This window comes from Nyctereutes procyonoides, unplaced genomic scaffold (assembly GCF_905146905.1).
Source record: "Nyctereutes procyonoides isolate TBG_1078 unplaced genomic scaffold, NYPRO_anot_genome, whole genome shotgun sequence".
In the NCBI taxonomy this organism is placed as follows: Eukaryota; Metazoa; Chordata; class Mammalia; order Carnivora; family Canidae; genus Nyctereutes; species Nyctereutes procyonoides.
In genome coordinates, this window is record NW_026575146.1 from 82,256,439 (window position 1) to 82,274,751 (window position 18,313).

General features: G+C 38.2%; 1 protein-coding gene and 1 long non-coding RNA gene across 11 annotated transcripts in view; one reads left to right on the forward strand and one right to left on the reverse strand.

Moving 5' to 3' along the window:
- ZNF260 (zinc finger protein 260) overlaps window positions 1-18,313 on the reverse strand; it is a 112,952-nt gene that overhangs the window by 57,580 nt on the left and 37,059 nt on the right. For 5 of the 7 annotated variants that reach the window (XM_055310704.1, XM_055310697.1, XM_055310698.1 and 2 more), the window contains 2 exons: window positions 4,385-4,479; window positions 3,330-3,456 (listed from right to left, as the gene is read on the reverse strand). In XM_055310704.1, the coding sequence (XP_055166679.1) occupies window positions 3,330-3,456; window positions 4,385-4,438 (181 nt within the window). In that variant the 5' untranslated portion in view covers window positions 4,439-4,479. Of the gene's footprint in view, window positions 1-3,329; window positions 3,457-4,384; window positions 4,480-7,198; window positions 7,323-10,996; window positions 11,148-18,313 lie in introns of those variants that run through there. The other 2 variants (XM_055310702.1, XM_055310703.1) reach the window with 2 other exon arrangements.
- Window positions 1-18,313, forward strand: part of LOC129500368 (uncharacterized) — a 65,606-nt gene that overhangs the window by 35,727 nt on the left and 11,566 nt on the right. The window lies entirely within an intron of this gene.

Below are 18,313 nucleotides of genomic sequence, written 5' to 3' on the forward strand. Positions count from 1 at the left end.
AGGCTCCATGCTGGGAGCCCGACGCAGGACTCGATCCCGGGACTCCAGGATCGTGCCCCAGGCCAGAGGCAGGTGCGAAACCGCTGAGCCACCCAGGTATTCCAGTAATGTATATTTTTTAAGATGGCTATGCTAATGAATTTGAAAATGTTGACAAATGGTGAGTTATTTTCTAGGTAAATAGATATTAAAAACCCCAAAAGCCATAACAATTGAAAAAGAGCAATTTGCTAGACAGATAAAACTGTTAGAGACTCACCTCCCATGAAACAGAAAATCATAAGCATGCCTGTTGCTCAGGTTGTGGTAATAAAACATGTAATGAGCTAAAGCTCCTAAAACAAAGATCCAAGCCATGATCTGCTGTAGGGAAGGGAGAAGATATGCCCTTGACTGTTGTGACAGTATGCAAGAAATCTGAATATATACACACTACTTAACAGTGTGAGGGTGGAAGGCATGGAGACATGATTTAACTGTTGCATTATTCTTATAGGACACACAAATCACCTGAAGGAGCTAATGAGACCACCATTTTGATAATACAAAAATCAAAGGAAGGGGAAAAAAACTTTATGTACTAAAATGCTAAGTAAATAAGTAAAAATAATACCTAGTATTGATTTTTAAAACTACAACAGAAACCGTAAAACTTAGAAGACTTAAAAGAGCAGAAGAATACACTCTTCATCAATTCAAGTGTCTGATCTGGAATAGGGAAAATATAGAGTGAGCCTGGGAAATTCTCAACAAGCAAGAATAAGTTTAATGATTAAAGAATGGACTCAGAGGTATGCAAAAATCACCATAAGAAATTTCTTGATATCCATACAACCAGGCATCAAGAATCCACACTGGTGAGCCTAAGTAAACTGAACCAATGAAAATTAATCCATCATGAGACATAAACAAGAAAAAGTCAGAAAATTTCAGATGCACCATTTTAAGTCACTAGTTATAACTGGATGAAGAACATAAATACCCTTGCTAGTAACAGAACATGTGGGCAACTAATAAATACAGAAGGAATGACGGCTTTAGAAAACATTGATATAAATGTTGTGTGTGTGTCTGTGTGTGTGTGTCTCATGAATAAATAAAATCTTTATTTTTTTTAAAGAATATTTATTCATTCATTCATTCATTCATTCATTCATTCATTTATTTATTTATTTATTTATGATAGACATAGAAAAAGAGAGAGGCAGAGACACAGGAGGAGAAGCAGGCTCCACGCTGGGAGCCCAACGTGGGACTCCATTCCAGGACTCCAGGATCGTGCCTTGGGCTGAAGGCAGGCGCCAAACCGCTGAGCCACTCAGGGATCCCCAATAAAATCTTTAAAAAAAAAGTGGGATCCCTGGGTGGCTCAGCGGTTTGGCGCCTGCCTTCAGCCCAGGGTATAATCCTGGAGTCCCGGGATCAAGTCCCACATTGGGCTCCCTGCGTGGAGCCTGCTTCTCCCTCTGCCTGTGTCTCTGCCTCTCTCTCTCTTTCTCTCTGTCTCTCTGTGTCTATCATGAATAAATAAATGAAATCTTTTTTAAAAATGATATAAATGAAGATTTTTAATTGTAGAAATCATTAGGTAAATTGATAAGGAACTACATATTTATAGGATGACAAGGTAAGACCACAGAGATTTTTCTTTTTTTAAATTTTAAGTAGGCTCCCACAGGGCTTGAACTCAAAACCCTGAGATCAAATTCTGAGCTAAGACCAAAAGTATGATGCTTAACCAACTAAACCACTCAAGTGCCCCTCACAGAGATTTCTTTCTTACTATACTGTGTGAACTCGCTCTTTCTCCATTATTCTTTATTCTTTTTGTTTTACCTTTCCTTATAGCACTTATCACTACATATGATACATTTTCTAATTATTTGTTTTCCTGTTTATGATACGTCTCACTAGTGCATCAATTACATAACAGCAAGATCTGTACCATTTTTTTCTCACCATAGGGCTACCACCATATTTATCTCAGTGTGGACAGTGATTAAATGTTGAGTATATAAATGACCATAGTTTTTTGTCAAGATAACTTATAAATCTGAATACAAAACCGTGGAAAAAATGTTGGTTGCATTGGGGAAGATCTTAATTGGCTTCCACAGGTGTTGGGCTTTTTCCCACAGGGCTTTAAAGGGAGTTTCCCAAAAACATCATAGGAACCCACCTCCCAGACAAGTCTGGGCTTTTTTACTCTGGTGATGGCTTTTCCTCTCTTACCAGCCCTCACTCACCTGGCCCTCTGTTTTTGTCATATCCCTCACAACCCTCCAGAACAACTTCCCTTCCTCCAATTAGGTGATCACAAATGGCTTAAAAATGGAACAACCTGCTTACAACAAAGATATATAACATAAGGTTTAAAAAATAACTATAATTATAAAAACACTTAAGAGAATTGGTTTTTCATAAATGAAGTTGAAATGATACTGATAGATTTCAGAGAAGAGAAATGTGAGATTGAAAGACCATTCACCTTAGAATGACCACAGAATTACAAAGTATAAAGAGTCCTTTATTGAAACACATTCCAATTCTTTGTCTTGTGAGGCAATTTATTGTACTACTTAACAACATCAGCTTTTGTGTCAGACTACTTTGGGTAGAAAACCTCCTTTTGACATGAATTAGATGTGTAATCCAAGAGAAGTTGCCTAACTACTCTTTGTCTTAGCAAAATAATATAACTAGTATTCAAGTTAAAGGGTTATTTAAGAATTAAAAGATTCAGTATATTAAAAGTGCTTAGAACAGGGCCTGGTACATGGCAAGAACTATGTGATCTGACAGAAAAACAGGTAGCTTTCTAAATCATTAAAAGATCCTTGCTGGAATACTGTTAAATGCAAAGTTCTTTAACCACAAAACGGGTAGAAGACAGTACATGTGAGGCCATGAACATGAATTCTGTTCACCCATCTAACATAAATTATGCAGATTCTTTTAATAATCATAACAAATCAGGACACAGTTTCTTAGCTATTCTTCAAAAAGGTAGTTTAGAAAATAACAAAACATTTATAGTAATTTTGACTTCAATCACAATATGCTGTATCTGTTCTACAATTCAAATTAAATTCCCTAGTATCATGGAAAGTAGAAATATGAAGGTCCTCAGAAGGTACAAACATCATAAAGAATGATGAAAGTGTTTAATGGAGGTGTCATCTCCTACACAATGTTCAACCCATGCCTCTGGAAACAGGAAGAAGAAATGTACCTATTTTCTTAAAAGATAGCCTTGGGTTTACTAAAAAGCAACTGATATTGATATTCAATAGAGCATATTTTAAATTCTATTAAGCAGATAAATTTACCCAGTGAGACCAAGTTGCTATAGTTCTCCATCATCACATCCCAATATAAGTCCCTCTGAGCTGAATCCAGATACTCCCATTCCTCTTGAGAGAAGTTGATGACCACATCCCTGAATGTCACCAATTCCTGAAACAACAAACCATATATAGGTGAAATTGAAGGAAATATTTTTGAGAAAAAAAGAAAACAATTGTATTATGGCAAGTAAACTAAACAGTAACCAAAGTAGGCCATGGGTGGAAGGTTATGGTATGGAAAGTAGGAAATAAATGCTCTGAAACAGAACTATACTTAATCCATTTGATTCAGAGAAAACTTCTTGAATACTATAGGATTTTTAAATTAGGTAAGCATGTCTGGAAATAAAAAGTTTACAAATTAAAAAAAATAGTGTATTCATGCACATTGCACACATACTACATGCCTGTTGCATGAGTTAATAACGGTGAGTTGAAATATCTTAGAAAATGAGATGTGAACACTACTTTATAATTTCTTGCAGACCCAAGTTCAATACTATGTTAAGTAATTATTTAACATGACCTGATCAGAACTTTTACCTCTAATGACAGACTATTTAATAAGTACTTTTTAGTGGCTATAGAGTAGTCTATTTGGTGAAAAAATACCGGCTTAATTTTATTTAGAGATTTACACTGGATAAGGTCTTCTCCAATTCTGTAACTCTACAATCCTCTATTTATCTATGACAGAGACCAGTCAAGATTAAATCCAGTCTACTGGAAACTCACATCTCTTCAGGAGAAGTACAGTTTGCCCATATGTAATCAAATGGATATATCTTTTTCTTTATCTAAGAAGTATGGTAAATGGGATTCCATTTCTACTCTATAGCTGCTATTGACAAAGACCTGAACAAGTAAGACCGCTGAACATCTTCTGGAGAATAGACCGGCACATAGGAGTTTTACTGTTATGCGCAGTTCCAACTCCCACTAGAAAGTAAAAACTTGAGAATGTGTGGCAGGCTCTATTTGGTAGGAAGGTTCAGAAAAAGGAAATGTTCACAAAGGAGACAGATCCAGCAACTTACATGGTCCATGCTTAGAATTGTAAAGAATTGGCCAGGGAATTCCATTTCTGCCATGACAGCGTGAGGAACTCTGATGACATGCTCCCCCGTCAAAACTGGTGAAAATTATATATAAAAATATATAGCAAATGAAAAAACATTTGTTCAGGCAAATCTAAAACCTATTGCAAGCTGAGAGATTGCAGTATCTGAACCAAACGCTCCCTTGTTCATCCCATCTTAGTGAGACAAATACTCCATTCCATATTGGTACAGTCAAGAACTCAGGCTTCCTCACTAAATGCTCCCTTGTTCATCCCATCTTAGTGAGAAAAATACTCCATTCCATATTGGTACAGTCAAGAACTCAGGCTTCCTCACTACTAGTTAGATGGCTATCTTTCTGGGAGAAGCAATACATCAACATTGCTCATCAGGAAAATGCAGCTAAGGGACAGAGATTTTCTTCTGTCTAGCAGCCACACACAAAATGCAATATGTACCTTGGGCGTGGCACTGGTGAGAATACTGGGGATGAAATGGATGAAAGTGTTCAAGGAAGGTACACATTTCCAGTTATAAAGTCAGTCAAGGAGATGTTAACGTCCAGGATAGTAATTATACTTAATGATACTGTGTTACATGTTTGAAAGTGGCTAAGATGGTATATCTTAAAAGTTGTCATCAGAAGAAAAAAGGTTCTCAGAATAGGGTGATGGATGTTCACTGAATTTACTTTGGTAATCATTTTGCAGTATATACCTATGTTAAATCATATTGTACACCTAAAACTAATAGGTTATATGCCAATTATATCTCAATAAAGCTAAAAGAAATAAAGAATAATGGTTAAGGCAACTAAAAGGCAAATATATAAGCCAGTAGTATTGTATTTTGTGTTTGCTGTTCCTCCTTTTTTGCAATGTCTTTAAAGACCTCATAAAATGTAATTAGAAACCTATTTAAAGGGCACATGATATATAAAGTTATAAAGATTGGAGCAATTACAGGAGCAAAATATTTCCATACTATAAATAAATAAAATCTTTAAAAAAAAATAAAAGTTGATCAACAACCTAACTATAAGACCTAAAAATATAAAACTCCTATAAGAAACTATAGGAATAGGGGATCCATGGGTGGCTCAGCGGTTTAGCGCCTGCCTTTGGCCCAGGGTGTGATCCTGGAGTCCCGGGATTGAGTCCCATGTCGGGCTCCTGGCATGGAGCCTGCTTCTCCCTCTGCCTGTGTCTCTGCCTCTCTCTCTCTCTCTCTCTCTCTGTCTGTCTATCATAAATAAGTAAATAGGGATCCCTGGGTGGCACAGCGGTTTGGCGCCTGCCTTTGGCCCAGGGCGCGATCCTGGAGACCCAGGATCGAATCCCACATCGGGCTCCCGGTGCATGGAGCCTGCTTCTCCCTCTGCCTGTGTCTCTGCCTCTCTCTCTCTCAATCTGTGACTATCATAAATAAATTTAAAATTTTTTTTAAATAAATAAATAAATCTTTAAAAAATAAACTAAATTTAAAAAAAAAAAAACTATAGGAATAATCCTCATGACCTAAATTTCTATGCAGTGAAGGTTTGACTCACCAGGTTTGAAATGTTTAAGCCCTGCCCATTCCAAACAGAAGTGTAGGTCCTTAACCAGCTCCTGGTTGATTACCTCTAGTCCCTGGAATATCTGGCATTTAATGATTTTAATCTTTATCTTGCACTGGAAACAAACATAACTGAGTATAACAGCTTTTCTGACTTCTGTGAGTCCTTCTAGCAAATCACTGAACCTGAGAATGGTCTTAGGACCTCCGAATAAAGTTGGCTTTATTTCAAACAGTTCATCATAAATACAGATCTTTAATTCAAATCTATAGGATAAGTGCTAAGAAAATGACCAAATGGTATAATGAATAGTAAAAAAAAAAAAGGAATGAAATGGTATACTACAAAAAAAATCAATGGAACACAGAGGAAGTCATTGTTTAGGGATAGAAAGCAAAGAATATACAGTATAAATAGAAAACAAGTAGAAAAATGATAGAAGAGCAAGTCCTCAGTTATTACATTAAATGCAAATCGATTAGACTCTTCAACTAAAAGACAGAGATTGAAAGAATGGATAGAAAATATGATACAAATGTACTTAAACTTCTATATCTAAAGATATAAAAAGATATAAAAAGATAAAATAAAAAAAATAAATAAAAAGATAAAATATTTTTATAAGATAAGAAACCTCTCATATGTTGATAAAGGTCAGCCTATCAAGAAGATAAGACTCGGAAGATATATCCTTAAAGCCCCAAAACAAATGACATGATTGAGGAAAGAAAGGTTGTTTTGTTTTGTAAGATTTATTTATTTATTGGGGCACCTGAATGGCTCAGTCAGTTAAGTGTCTGACTCGATTTTGGCTCAGGTCATGATCTTCAGGTCATGAAACTGAGCCCTGCCTCAGGCCCCTGCACTCAGATTCCACTTTCATCCCCCACCCCCACCCCACCTGTACTTGCATGCATATGTTCTCTCTCTAAAGAAAAAGAATTCCATTTGTAACAGTCCAAAAGAATAAAATATTTAACAAAAATGCAAACTGTGTACTTTAAAAAATACAAAATGTGGGACCCAAGAAATTCAGAAAATGTCCCCCACCCCTGGCCCCTAGATGAGTAACAACTGTGGCCTCTAGCCCAAGTCAATTCCAAGAAAAACCGCAGAGCACACCCTTAATGGAAAGTTCCATATCGGGATGAGGAAATAAGAGCTTGAGAAACCCCCCAACCCTTACTGGAAATCCCCTAGAACCAGCCTATAAAAATCCAGCTGTAACCCACCTCGGGGTCCAAGTTCCTGCTCGGCTGTGATGGGTATACTTGGACCAAGCTCGAGCTTGCTAAGCTTGAGCACCCTCGTGTGCTTACATTGGTGTCGGCTCCTTGGTGGTTTCTCGGATTCAATCTTGGGGACAAGACAAAACACTAGTGAAAGAACTTAAGTTGAAAGCTATCCCATGTTTATGAACTGGACTACTAGGCCGTACGATCGCAATATTCCTCAAAACAATCTACATATTAAATGCAACCCCTGTCAGAGTCCCAGCTGGCTTCTTTGTAGAAACTGACATGCTTTTAAATTCATACGAAACTGCAAGAGATTCGGAATAACCAGAAGTCTGGAAAATAAATTATTAAGGCTAGCATTTCCCAGTCCAAAAGTTACAAATCTACAATAATCAAACCAATTGAACATTGCCGTATTAGATTGATAAACAGAATGGAACTGAACGGAAATTAAACCCACATATCTCTATAGTCAATTGACTTTTTAAATATTTATTTACTTTTGAGAGAGTGGGGGTAGGGCCAGAGGGACAGGCAGAGTAGGAATCTAAAGCAGACTCCCACCCGAGTGGGCATCCCCATGCTGGACCATGAGATCATGACCTGAGTCAAAATCAGGGTCAGATGCCTAACTGACTCAGCTACCCTAGGCACTGCAACTGATTTTTTTTTTTAAGATTTTATCTATTTATTAACGAGAAAGAGGGAGAGAGGCAGAGACCCACACAGAGGAGAAACAGGCTCCGTGCAGGGAGCCGGATGCAGGACTTGATCCGGGAACTCCAGGATCCCGCCCTGACCCAAAGACACCCAACCGCTGAGCCACCCAGGCATCCCACTGCAACTGATTTCTTTCTTTCTTTTTTAAAGATTTATTTATTTATTTATTCATGAGAAACACAGAGAGAGAAAGAGATAGGCAGAGACACAGGCAGAGGGAGAAGCAGGCTCCATGCCAAGGAGCCCGACGTGGGACTCGATCCCAGGCCTCCAGGATCACACCCTGGGCTGCAGGGGGCGCTAAACCGCTGCGCCACCGGGGCTGCCCCTGCAGCTGATTTCTGACAAGAGTTGCAAAAACCTTTCAATGGGTAAAGGACAGTCTTTTCAACAAAGAGTGCTAGGAAGGGGCGCCTAGGTGGCTCAGTTGGTTATGTGTCTGCCTTCAGCTCAGGTCATGATCGCAGGGCCCTGGGACTGAGCCCTGAATAGGGCTCCTTGCTCAGGAGGGAGACTGCTTTCTCCCTCTCCCTCTGCCTGCTGCTCCCCCTGCTTGTCCTGTCAAATAAATAAATAAAATTTTTAAAAAATGAAAAAAAATGGTGCTAGGAAAACTGGATATCCACATACAAAAGAATGAAAATAGACCCTTTCCTTACAATATATATACATAAATGAACTAAAAATTGATCAACAGGGACGCCTGGGTGGCTCAGCGGTTGAGTGTCTATCTTTGGCTCAGGGTGTGATCCTGGAGTCCTGGGGATGGAGTCCCACATCGGGCTTCCTGCATGGAGCCTGCTTCTCCCTCTGCCTCTGCCTCTGTCTGTGTGTTGTGTGTGTCTCATGAATAAATAAATTTAAAGGAAAATTGATCAACAACCTAAGTATAAGACCTAAAAATATAAAATTCATATAAGAAACTATAGGAATAATCATCATGACCTTAAATTCGGCAGTGGGTGCTTAAGACACCAAAGCACAAAAGAAAAAAATGGAAAGATTAAGCTTCATAAATATTGAAATCTTCTGTGTATCAAAGAAAATTACTGGAAAAACTGAAAAGACAATCTACAGGATAGAAAGTATTTGTAAATGATATACTCGATAAGGGTTTAATAGCCCCATTATATAAAGACTCCTACAACTCAAGAACAAAAAAGCTGGCAAAAGATTTCAGTAGACATTTCTCAGAAGATATACAAATGTTATAAGCACATGGAAAAAAATTCTAAAAGTCTTGATCAGGGAGGGAAATAAGTATCAGAACCACAATGAGAAAGTGAAAGCAGCAAGATGTCAGACTTGGAAGCTCTAGGCCCTTCAGAATCAAAGAATAAAACTAAAAACTAAAAATTAAATTCTAGAACTGGCTAAAATAAAAAGTTTAAGATTTTATTCATTTATTCATGAGAAACACAGAGAGAGGCAGAGGAAGAAACAAGCTCCACGCAAGGAGCCCGATGTGGGACTCGATCCCGGGACTCCAGGATCACGCCCTAGGCTGAAGGCAGGCGCCAAACCGCTGAGCCACCCAGGGATCCCTAAAATATTTTCATACAGATTTTAGAAATCTTAGACCTATGGCAACAAGGAAATGCTCAATCAAGTAAAAACCACAGTGAAGACAGTAGGAAATCTTTGTGAGGCTTTTACTTCCCCTAACCCTAGTGCTGGCACAATTTGGAAGAATTGTTCTATTTCATAGTTCCCTCCTTTCGGCTGGAAGTAGTAACACAACTCATTTGTAATATTCCATTTGGTCTTTGGGCTGCTCAATGGACTTTTCTCTCTTTTACCTGAGTTGGAGTTCAGACAGGTAATGATGGCATAGCTCAGATGTTTTACTGTAAAGGGCCACAGAATTTAGTGGCAGTCACCATGGTTCACAAAATCTGCAGGGGGACTGCAGACCTGTGAATGCCTGGGGCAGGAGATTACAGGGAAAAAAACACAATAGAACCTGTAAGGCCCACAGAAGATGGGGTGAGATTTTTTTTATTATTAAAAGATTTTATTTATTCATGAGAGACACAAAGAGGCAGAGACATAGGCAGAAGAAGAAGCAGGCTCCCTCCAGGGAGCCTGATGTGGGACTTGATCTGAGGACTCTGAGATCATGACCTGAGTCAAAGGCAGATGCTTAGCCACTGAGCCATTCAGATGCCCTGTGGTGAGATTTTTTTTTTTTAGAAATTAAGACATTATTCTTTTTAAAAATTTGAGAGAGAGTGAGCATGGGCCGGGGAGGAGGAGGCAGACAGACAGAGGGAGAGAGAAACTTTAGCAGACTTCTCCACTGAGCACAGAGCCAAATGCGGGGCTCAATCCCAGGACCTGGAGATTACCACCTAAACCGAAACCAAGTCTGACGCCTAACCAATTGCACCACCCAGGCATCCATAGAAATTAAGCAAGTGGTGTATAAGGAACACCAAGCAAAAAGCACATATGCAGGCACAGGCATAGTATATGCCTAGCAAAAAAAAAACAAAAAACAAAAAAAAAACGAAGACCATGTGTTTTCATCCTGAGCTGATTCAAGGCTCAGAACATGCCCTACTAATAAATGAATGTTTATACCACCAGTCTGCAAAGACTGGGAGAGGTGGCTGTTCTATCAAATTCCCAGTTTTCAACAAAATTCATAAAGAATGCAAAGAAACAGGAAAACATGGTCCAATCAATAGAACAAAATAAATCTCCTGAAGAAATAAACATTAGAATCACTAGACGAGTCTAAAATGCATGTCTTAAATATGCTCAAAGTACTAAAGGAAAATAGACAAGGAGTAAAGGAAATTAGAAAAAAGGCATGAACAAAATGAGAATATCCCCAAAGAAACAAATTCAAAAACAAGAACCAAAGAAATTCTGGACCTGATAAATTCAGTAACTGAATTTTAAAATTCTATAAAGGGGTTCCAGAGATGACTTTAAAAGGGTGATGAACAAGTCAGCACACTTGAAAACAGCTTGTTGGAAATTATCAAGTCTGAGAAGTGAAAAGAAAAAAATGATTAAAAGCCAATGAAGCATAAGGGACTTATAGGACAACATCAAAATTAATACCTGCAATATGGGGATCCCTGGGTGGCGCAGCAGTTTGGCGTCTGCCTTTGGCCCAGGGCGTGATCCTGGAGACCCGGGGTCGAGTCCCACATCGGGCTCCCGGTGCATGGAGCCTGCTTCTCCCTCTGCCTATGTCTCTGCCTCTCTCTCTGTGACTATCATAAATAAATAAAAAAACTTACAAAAAAAATTAAAAAAAAATACCTGCAATATGTAAGTCACAAAAGGAAAAAGAAACAGTATGATTATTTGAAGAAATAATACCAGTAACTTCCCAGATATGAGGAACAACAAGGATTTACAGATCCAGGAAGCTCAATGAACCATAAACTCCAAGAGACCCACACAAAATACATTAACATCAATATGTTGAAAGACAAAGAATGTTTAAAAAGCAAGAGAAAAAGACACTCATCGTGTATGAGGGATTCTCCATAAGATTATCAAATTTTGCAGTAGAAACTCTGAAGTCTAGAAGGCCGTGGGATGATATATTTAAAATGCTAAAAGAGGAGTACCAGTTGGCTCAATTTGTAGAATATCTTGATCTTGGGGTTGTGAGTTCAAGCTCCATACCGGGCATAGACATTACTTAAAAAAAAAAAAAGGGCACCTGGGTGGCTCAGTTAATTAAAGTTTTTTACTCCATCTCAGTTCAGGTCTGGAGCCTACTTAAAAAAAAAAAAAATCAGGTGTGTCTGGGTAGTTCAGTTAGTTGAGCATCTGCCTTCCACTTGGGTCATGATCCCAGGGTCCTGGAATCAAGCCTTATGTTGTGTTCCCTGCTCAGTGGGGAGTCTGCTTCTCTCTGCCTTTCACCTCACTTGTGCTGTCAAAATCTTTTTTTTTTAAAGATTTTATTTATTTATTTACGACAGACACAGAGAGAGAGGCAGAGACACAGGCAGAGGGAGAAGCAGGCTCCACGCAGGGAGCCTGATGTGGGACTTGATCCCGGGTCTCCAGGATCACACCCTAGGCTGAAGGCAGGCGCTGAGCCACCCAGCGATCCCTAAATAAAATCTTTTTAAAAAATTAAAATGCTAAAAGAAACTGTCAACTGAAAAATTTATATGTGGCAAAACTGTTCTTCAAAAACTGAGGGAGAAATTAAGACTTTTCCCAGATAAAGAAAAACTGAGGGAGTTCATTATCACTGGATATTCTGTACAAGAAATGCCAAAGGGAGACTTTCAGGCTGAAATGAAAAGAAGCTAGACAGTAACTCAAGCTATATGGAAATATAAAGAAAAACAGCAGAGGAAAGTACATGGAGAAAATATAAAAGCCAGTTTATTTGTAATTTTGGTTTCTGACTCCACTTTTTGTTTTCTACAGAATATAAATGATACATGAGTAAAAAAGTTATATATTTACAATATGTGCACAATACATAAAAATATAATTCATGACTTCATTAATTTAAAGTGGAACTGAAAATGAGTAGAGGTCTTGTATGTGATCAAAGTTGATGTCAATTTAAAATAGATTTTTATTGTATGTTCTTCCCATGGTAACCACAACCAAGATATCTATAAAACATAAAGGAAAATAAGAGGGAGTCAAAAAGTATTACTATGAGTACAGAGATTCACAGTTTAGGAAGGTGAGAAAGTTCTGGAGATGTGTGATGATGGTTGCATAACAATGTAAGTGTACTTGGTGCCACTGAATTGTAACCTTAAAAATTATTAATATGATAAACTTAAATATATTTTGCAGGGTAAAATACTACAGTGAGATACAACTTTATACCTACTAGGATATCTACAAAGAAAAGGTCAGATAAGGTTGGGACGATGTGGATAAATCAGAACCCTCATACACTGTTGATTGGAATTAAAAGTAGTGTGGTCACTTTGGAAAATAGTCTGGCAGTTTTTAAAAATGTTCGAAGTAGAGTTACCATATGACAGCAATTCAACTGGTAGGCATAGAGAAAAGAGAAACAAAAATGTACATCTACACAAAAACTTGAACACAATATTCCTCACAGAATTATTCATAATCATCGAAAGGTGGAAAACACCCAGATGTCCTTAATAGCATGAACAGATAAATATGGTATATCTGGGGATCCCTGGGTGGCTCAGCGGTTTTGCGCCTGCCTTTGGCCCAGGGTGCAATCCTGAAGTCCCGGGATCGAGTCCCGCATCAGGCTCCCGGCATGGAGCCTGCTTCTCCCTCTGCCTGTGTCTCTGCCTCTCTCTCTCTTTCTATGTCTATCATAAATAAATAAATCTTAAAAAAAAATATGGTATATCTGTACAGTCTAATGTTATTTGGCCAAGAAAAGGAGGGAAGCACTGATTGATATTTTATAACATGCATGAACCTTGAAAACATTTTAAGTGAAAGACCTCAGACACAAAAGACAACATATTAGATGACTCCATTTATATTGAAAAGTCTAGAAAAGGAAAACTAGAGACCGAAACTAAATTGGTGTTTTCTGAGGGCTGAGATGTGAAGTAGAAAATACAGAGGTAAGGAGTTTCTTTTTGGGGTGATGAAATGTTCTAATTTTGGTCATGGTGATATGTGCACATATCTGAGTATACTAAAGAATACAGTAGTATACTTTGAATGGGTGAACTGTATGGCATGTCAATTACACATCAATAAAGCGGTTATAAAAAAAAAGGCAGCAGGGGGAAAAAGTCGATTGGTGGTTCATTGACAGGAAAAGCAGACTCCAAAGAAACCAGGTCTAGGAGAGATAAAGGAGACTATTAGACTAGATGTGGCTTATAGCCACTAAAATGACTTGAATTGACACCACTTTTTTCTGTCCTTCTGCTTTCAAACACCTCTTGCTGAACTCACACACGAAGTATACTCAACAAGAGGGACAAACATCAGGGAACAGAGCTCTCCAATAATGGATTCAGAGCAGAGAACCATCTGCATTGATAGAGGGAAGAGACAATGTAGCAAAAAGGTTTCTAGCCAGTCCACCATTTGGTTGATATAGATTGGATGTGGGATTATGACACTCATACATACCCTAGGGAGATGATCTTCCCCACCCCCCCATCCACCTTCTAGAGCTCATCCACACTAGACCCTCCTGCCTGGCTACCATGGTCAGAAAGTAGAAAATAGAACTAACAAAGCCTACTACAAAGCCTACTAGCAAGCCTCTACACTGATACCTGTACTTAGACCTACCCACACAGAGTTTTAGAGTCATTGTTGTAAATACTGCTAAAAGAGGTGTGATCAATCTTCAAGCATGATAATGGATTTGTATTTTTTCTTCTTAATTTTATTAATGTGTTTTATATACTTTGAAGCTATATTCTTTTGTCAAAACAAAATATTTTACTCTAAAATTAATCCTTTTATTATTATGAAATATGCTCCTTTATCATTTGTAATACTCTGCTTTACTTTTTTTTTTTTAAGGTTTATTTCTTTATTCATGAGAGAACACAGAGAAAGGCAGAGATCTAGGCAGAGGGAGAAGCAGGCTCTCTGCAGGGAGCCTGATGCCGGGCTCGATCCCAGGACCCTAGGATCAAGACCTGAGCCAAAGGCAGATGCTCAACCACTGCCCCAATACTCTGGTTTCAAATGTACTTTATTTTATTTTATTTTTTTAAAGATGTATCCATTTATTCATTCATGATAGACAGAGAGAGAGAGGCAGAGACACAGGAAGAGGGAGAAGCAGGCTCCATGCCGGGAGCCCGACGCAGGACTCGATCCCGGGACTCCAGGATCGCGCCCTGGGCCAAAAGCAGGCGCCAAACCGCTGAGCCACCCAGGGATCCCCTCAAATGTATTTTAGAGATACCAATATAGCTTTTATCAACTTTCTCATAGTATTAGTGTACTATATCTCTTTCCATTTTTAAAATTTCAATATATCAGGGTCATTTTATTTAAAATATGTCTCTTATTGTAAACAGCAATGGCTTTTTTTTTTTTTTAATTCCAAGCTCACACTGTCTTTAGTTTGGAGTGTTTAATCCTTTTACCTTTAAAGTACTTTTTACAGGATTTAATAATCCTGTTACCCTTTTGGTTTTCTACCTGTCCCATCTGTACTTAGTACTCTCTTCCTCAGTACTCTCTTCCTCTTTTCTCAACTTTTTTGGGATTAATCATATGTATTATCCCATTCTACTCCTCTATTAAAATTTCTGTTATACATCCTCATATAATTCTTTTAGTGGTTACTTACACTCAAGCATGTAGTCTCAATCAGAATAAAATTCCCCCAAATAAGTGAAAATTGACGGAGGAGGGAGAGTCTTACTGCTTTTGGGTTTTTATTTATTTTTTATTTTTTTAATTTATTTATGATAGTCACACACACACACACACACAGAGAGAGGCAGAGACATAGGCAGAGGGAGAAGCAGGCTCCATGCACCAGGAGCCCGACGCGGGATTCAATCCCGGGGTCTCCAGGATTGCGCCCTGGGCCAAAGGCAGGCACTAAACAGCTGAGCCACCCAGGGATCCCCTCTTACTGCTTTTATGTATAAAGACAAATATACACAAAGCACATATTCCTTTATGTGTACATCTGTAGTTCTAAATTGTCACAGCAGAGTACTCAGGGGAAAAAAGTCTCAAAATGTTTCCTCTGAAGGACTGTAAGGAAAAAATGTCTAGAAACGTGCTAGAGAAAGAATTAGCAAACTATAGCCCAAAGACCAACAAATCTGGCTGTTTTTGTAAATAGTTTTATCCAAATATAGTGCACATATTCACTTGGACATGATCTATAGCTGTTGAGTGCTACAACTGCAGAGCTAACTAGTTATGATAGAATGTATAATCCATAAAACCTAAAATATCTACCCATTTACAAATAAAGCTTCTTGACCCTTGCCCTAAGAGTTTATTTGTACTTTTTTTTTTTTTTTTTACTTGTTACAACTGTACAAAAGTAAGGTTACTGGTGTTGAATGTGAACTATTTCAACCACTTCTGGTAACTATTTGACAGGATCTATGAAAGCAGTATATACATTTTGACTTAGCACTTCTGCTCTTGTATATATGCCCAGTAGAAACAAACATTTGTGTCCATCAAAACACAGAATTATTTTCGCTGCATTTTCCAACACTATCCTAAAACTGTTAACACAAATGTCTATCGAAAGAAATAGGGCAGAGGCGCCTGGCTGGCTCAGTCAGTAGAGCATGTGACTCTTGATCTTGGGGTCATTGATTTCAAGCCCCACATTGGTCATAGAAATTAAAAAAAAAAAAAAAAGAACAGGGCAAAATAAAATGGAATTTATTCTAGTTACAGAACATTACCTAATAATAAAATAGCATAAACAGATAATTCTCATAAATGTGAGATTGAGCAAAAGAATCCAGATAAGAATGTACATTATATATTGGGCAGCCCCGGTGGCGCAGCGGTTTAGCTCCGCCTGCAGCCCAGGGTGTGATCCTGGAGACTCGGGATCGAGTCCCACGTCGGGCTCCCTGAATGGAGCCTGCTTCTCCCTCTGCCTGTGTCTCCCTCTTTCTCTCTGTGCCTCATGAATAAATAAAAATCTTAAAAAAAAGTACATTATATAAAATAACATTTGTATGAACTCTTATATGAATCTACTAATTAAAACTAACCTATCATAATAGTGGTATGAACAGTAGTTAACTTTGTTGAGGGTAGGAGCAAGTTGGTAATTACTGGAAGGAAACAGAAAAGAACACCCTGCTGTGTTAAAAATATGCTTTATCTTATGTATGTGATGGTTAAATGGGTATAAATATATACATGTTAAAAACTAATATCTTTTGCATAGCGTATATTAATGTTTCAATTAGGAAAAAATGTAAAACGTAACGATATGGTGGCAGAGGTGACTTTTGAATCCATATATATATATTTTTTTAAGATTTTATTTGCGAGGGGATCCCTAGGTGGCGCAGCGGTTTGGCGCCTGCCTTTGGCCCAGGACGTGATCCTGGAGACCCGGGATCGAATCCCACATCGGGCTCCCGGTGCATGGAGCCTGCTTCTCCCTCTGCCTATGTCTCTGCCTCTCTCTCTTTCTCTCTGTGACTATCATAAATAAATAAAAATTAAAAAAAAAGATTTTATTTGCGAAAGAGCGTGCATATGTGTGAACAGGGCAGAGGGAAAGGGAGAAGCAGACTACCTCCCGCCGCCGCTGAGCAGGGAGCCCAACTTGTGGCTTGATTCCAGGACCCTGGGATCATGACCTGAGCCAAAGGCAGACACTTAACCGACTGAGCTACCCAGGTGCCACAGAATCCATATTCTTAATAAAAAGCAAGTTGTAACTCTGGTTATTGCTTGTGTAGTTCAGAATTATTTCATTATGGAGTGAAATCTGAGTATAAGTAACTTGCTGGAAAGTTAGAAATAATTTACAACCTACCAAAATACACAGAACCATAAGGGTGATTAAATAAATCCATTCACCTCCATGGATATCTCATGGGTACAGTAAAAATTAACTTTGTGGGCTTAAAGTACACAAACTGCACTTTCCAAAGAAAGGAATGGCCCTTAATTAGCTCCTGTGAGATAAGCTGGGAGCCCTTAAAATATCCTCCTTTTAAAACCTTTTCAGAGCTATACCAGATAGTTTATGCTAACAATGTGACTTACAGTAAACTGTTTTGTTTGCCAGGGGCCCGGGGCACAATTAATGTGTCAATCTGACCTCTGGAGGGGCTTGAAACTGAGTAGCTCAAGTAAACTGCATAGTTGCCCTGTGCCAATGTTTCTGACCCTCACTAAAAACCCTGGATACCAGAAGTCAGGTGACCTTCACATATGTTTTTACTAATTGCTGCTAGGAGAATTAAGCATTGACTGTGTGACTCAACCAGAAGCTCACATCTAGTTTTTCATGCTATTCACACTATGTGACTTTCCTCCTCGCTGATTAAACTACCATTTTTCCTAATTCTGTAGTCCTGGAACATCATCAATTTGAGGTTGTTTTGCAGAACTTTGACAAACCATGGCTTTAGTGTAAGTTAGTCAAAACCTTACAGCTTTGGGTTTGTCCTTGTATTATCTCTTCTCAACAACTACAAAGGTGCATTGTCTGATTTTTAAAAAATAGTCTTTACCATAACCTACCATAGTTTTAGTCCTATTCATAGTTTATATTTACATGATCAATTATAAACAAGAGATAGAAGCTATGTCTCTTTCATGCTAGTATCTCCACTAGTTACACGAACAATATTGGTATAATGTAGGCACTTAATAAATATCTGATGTTTGGCTTATATGTAACTTCTAGAAATTCCTAAGAAACAGATATGAAAGCAGATAAAATTCTATTATAATGATCTATATATATTA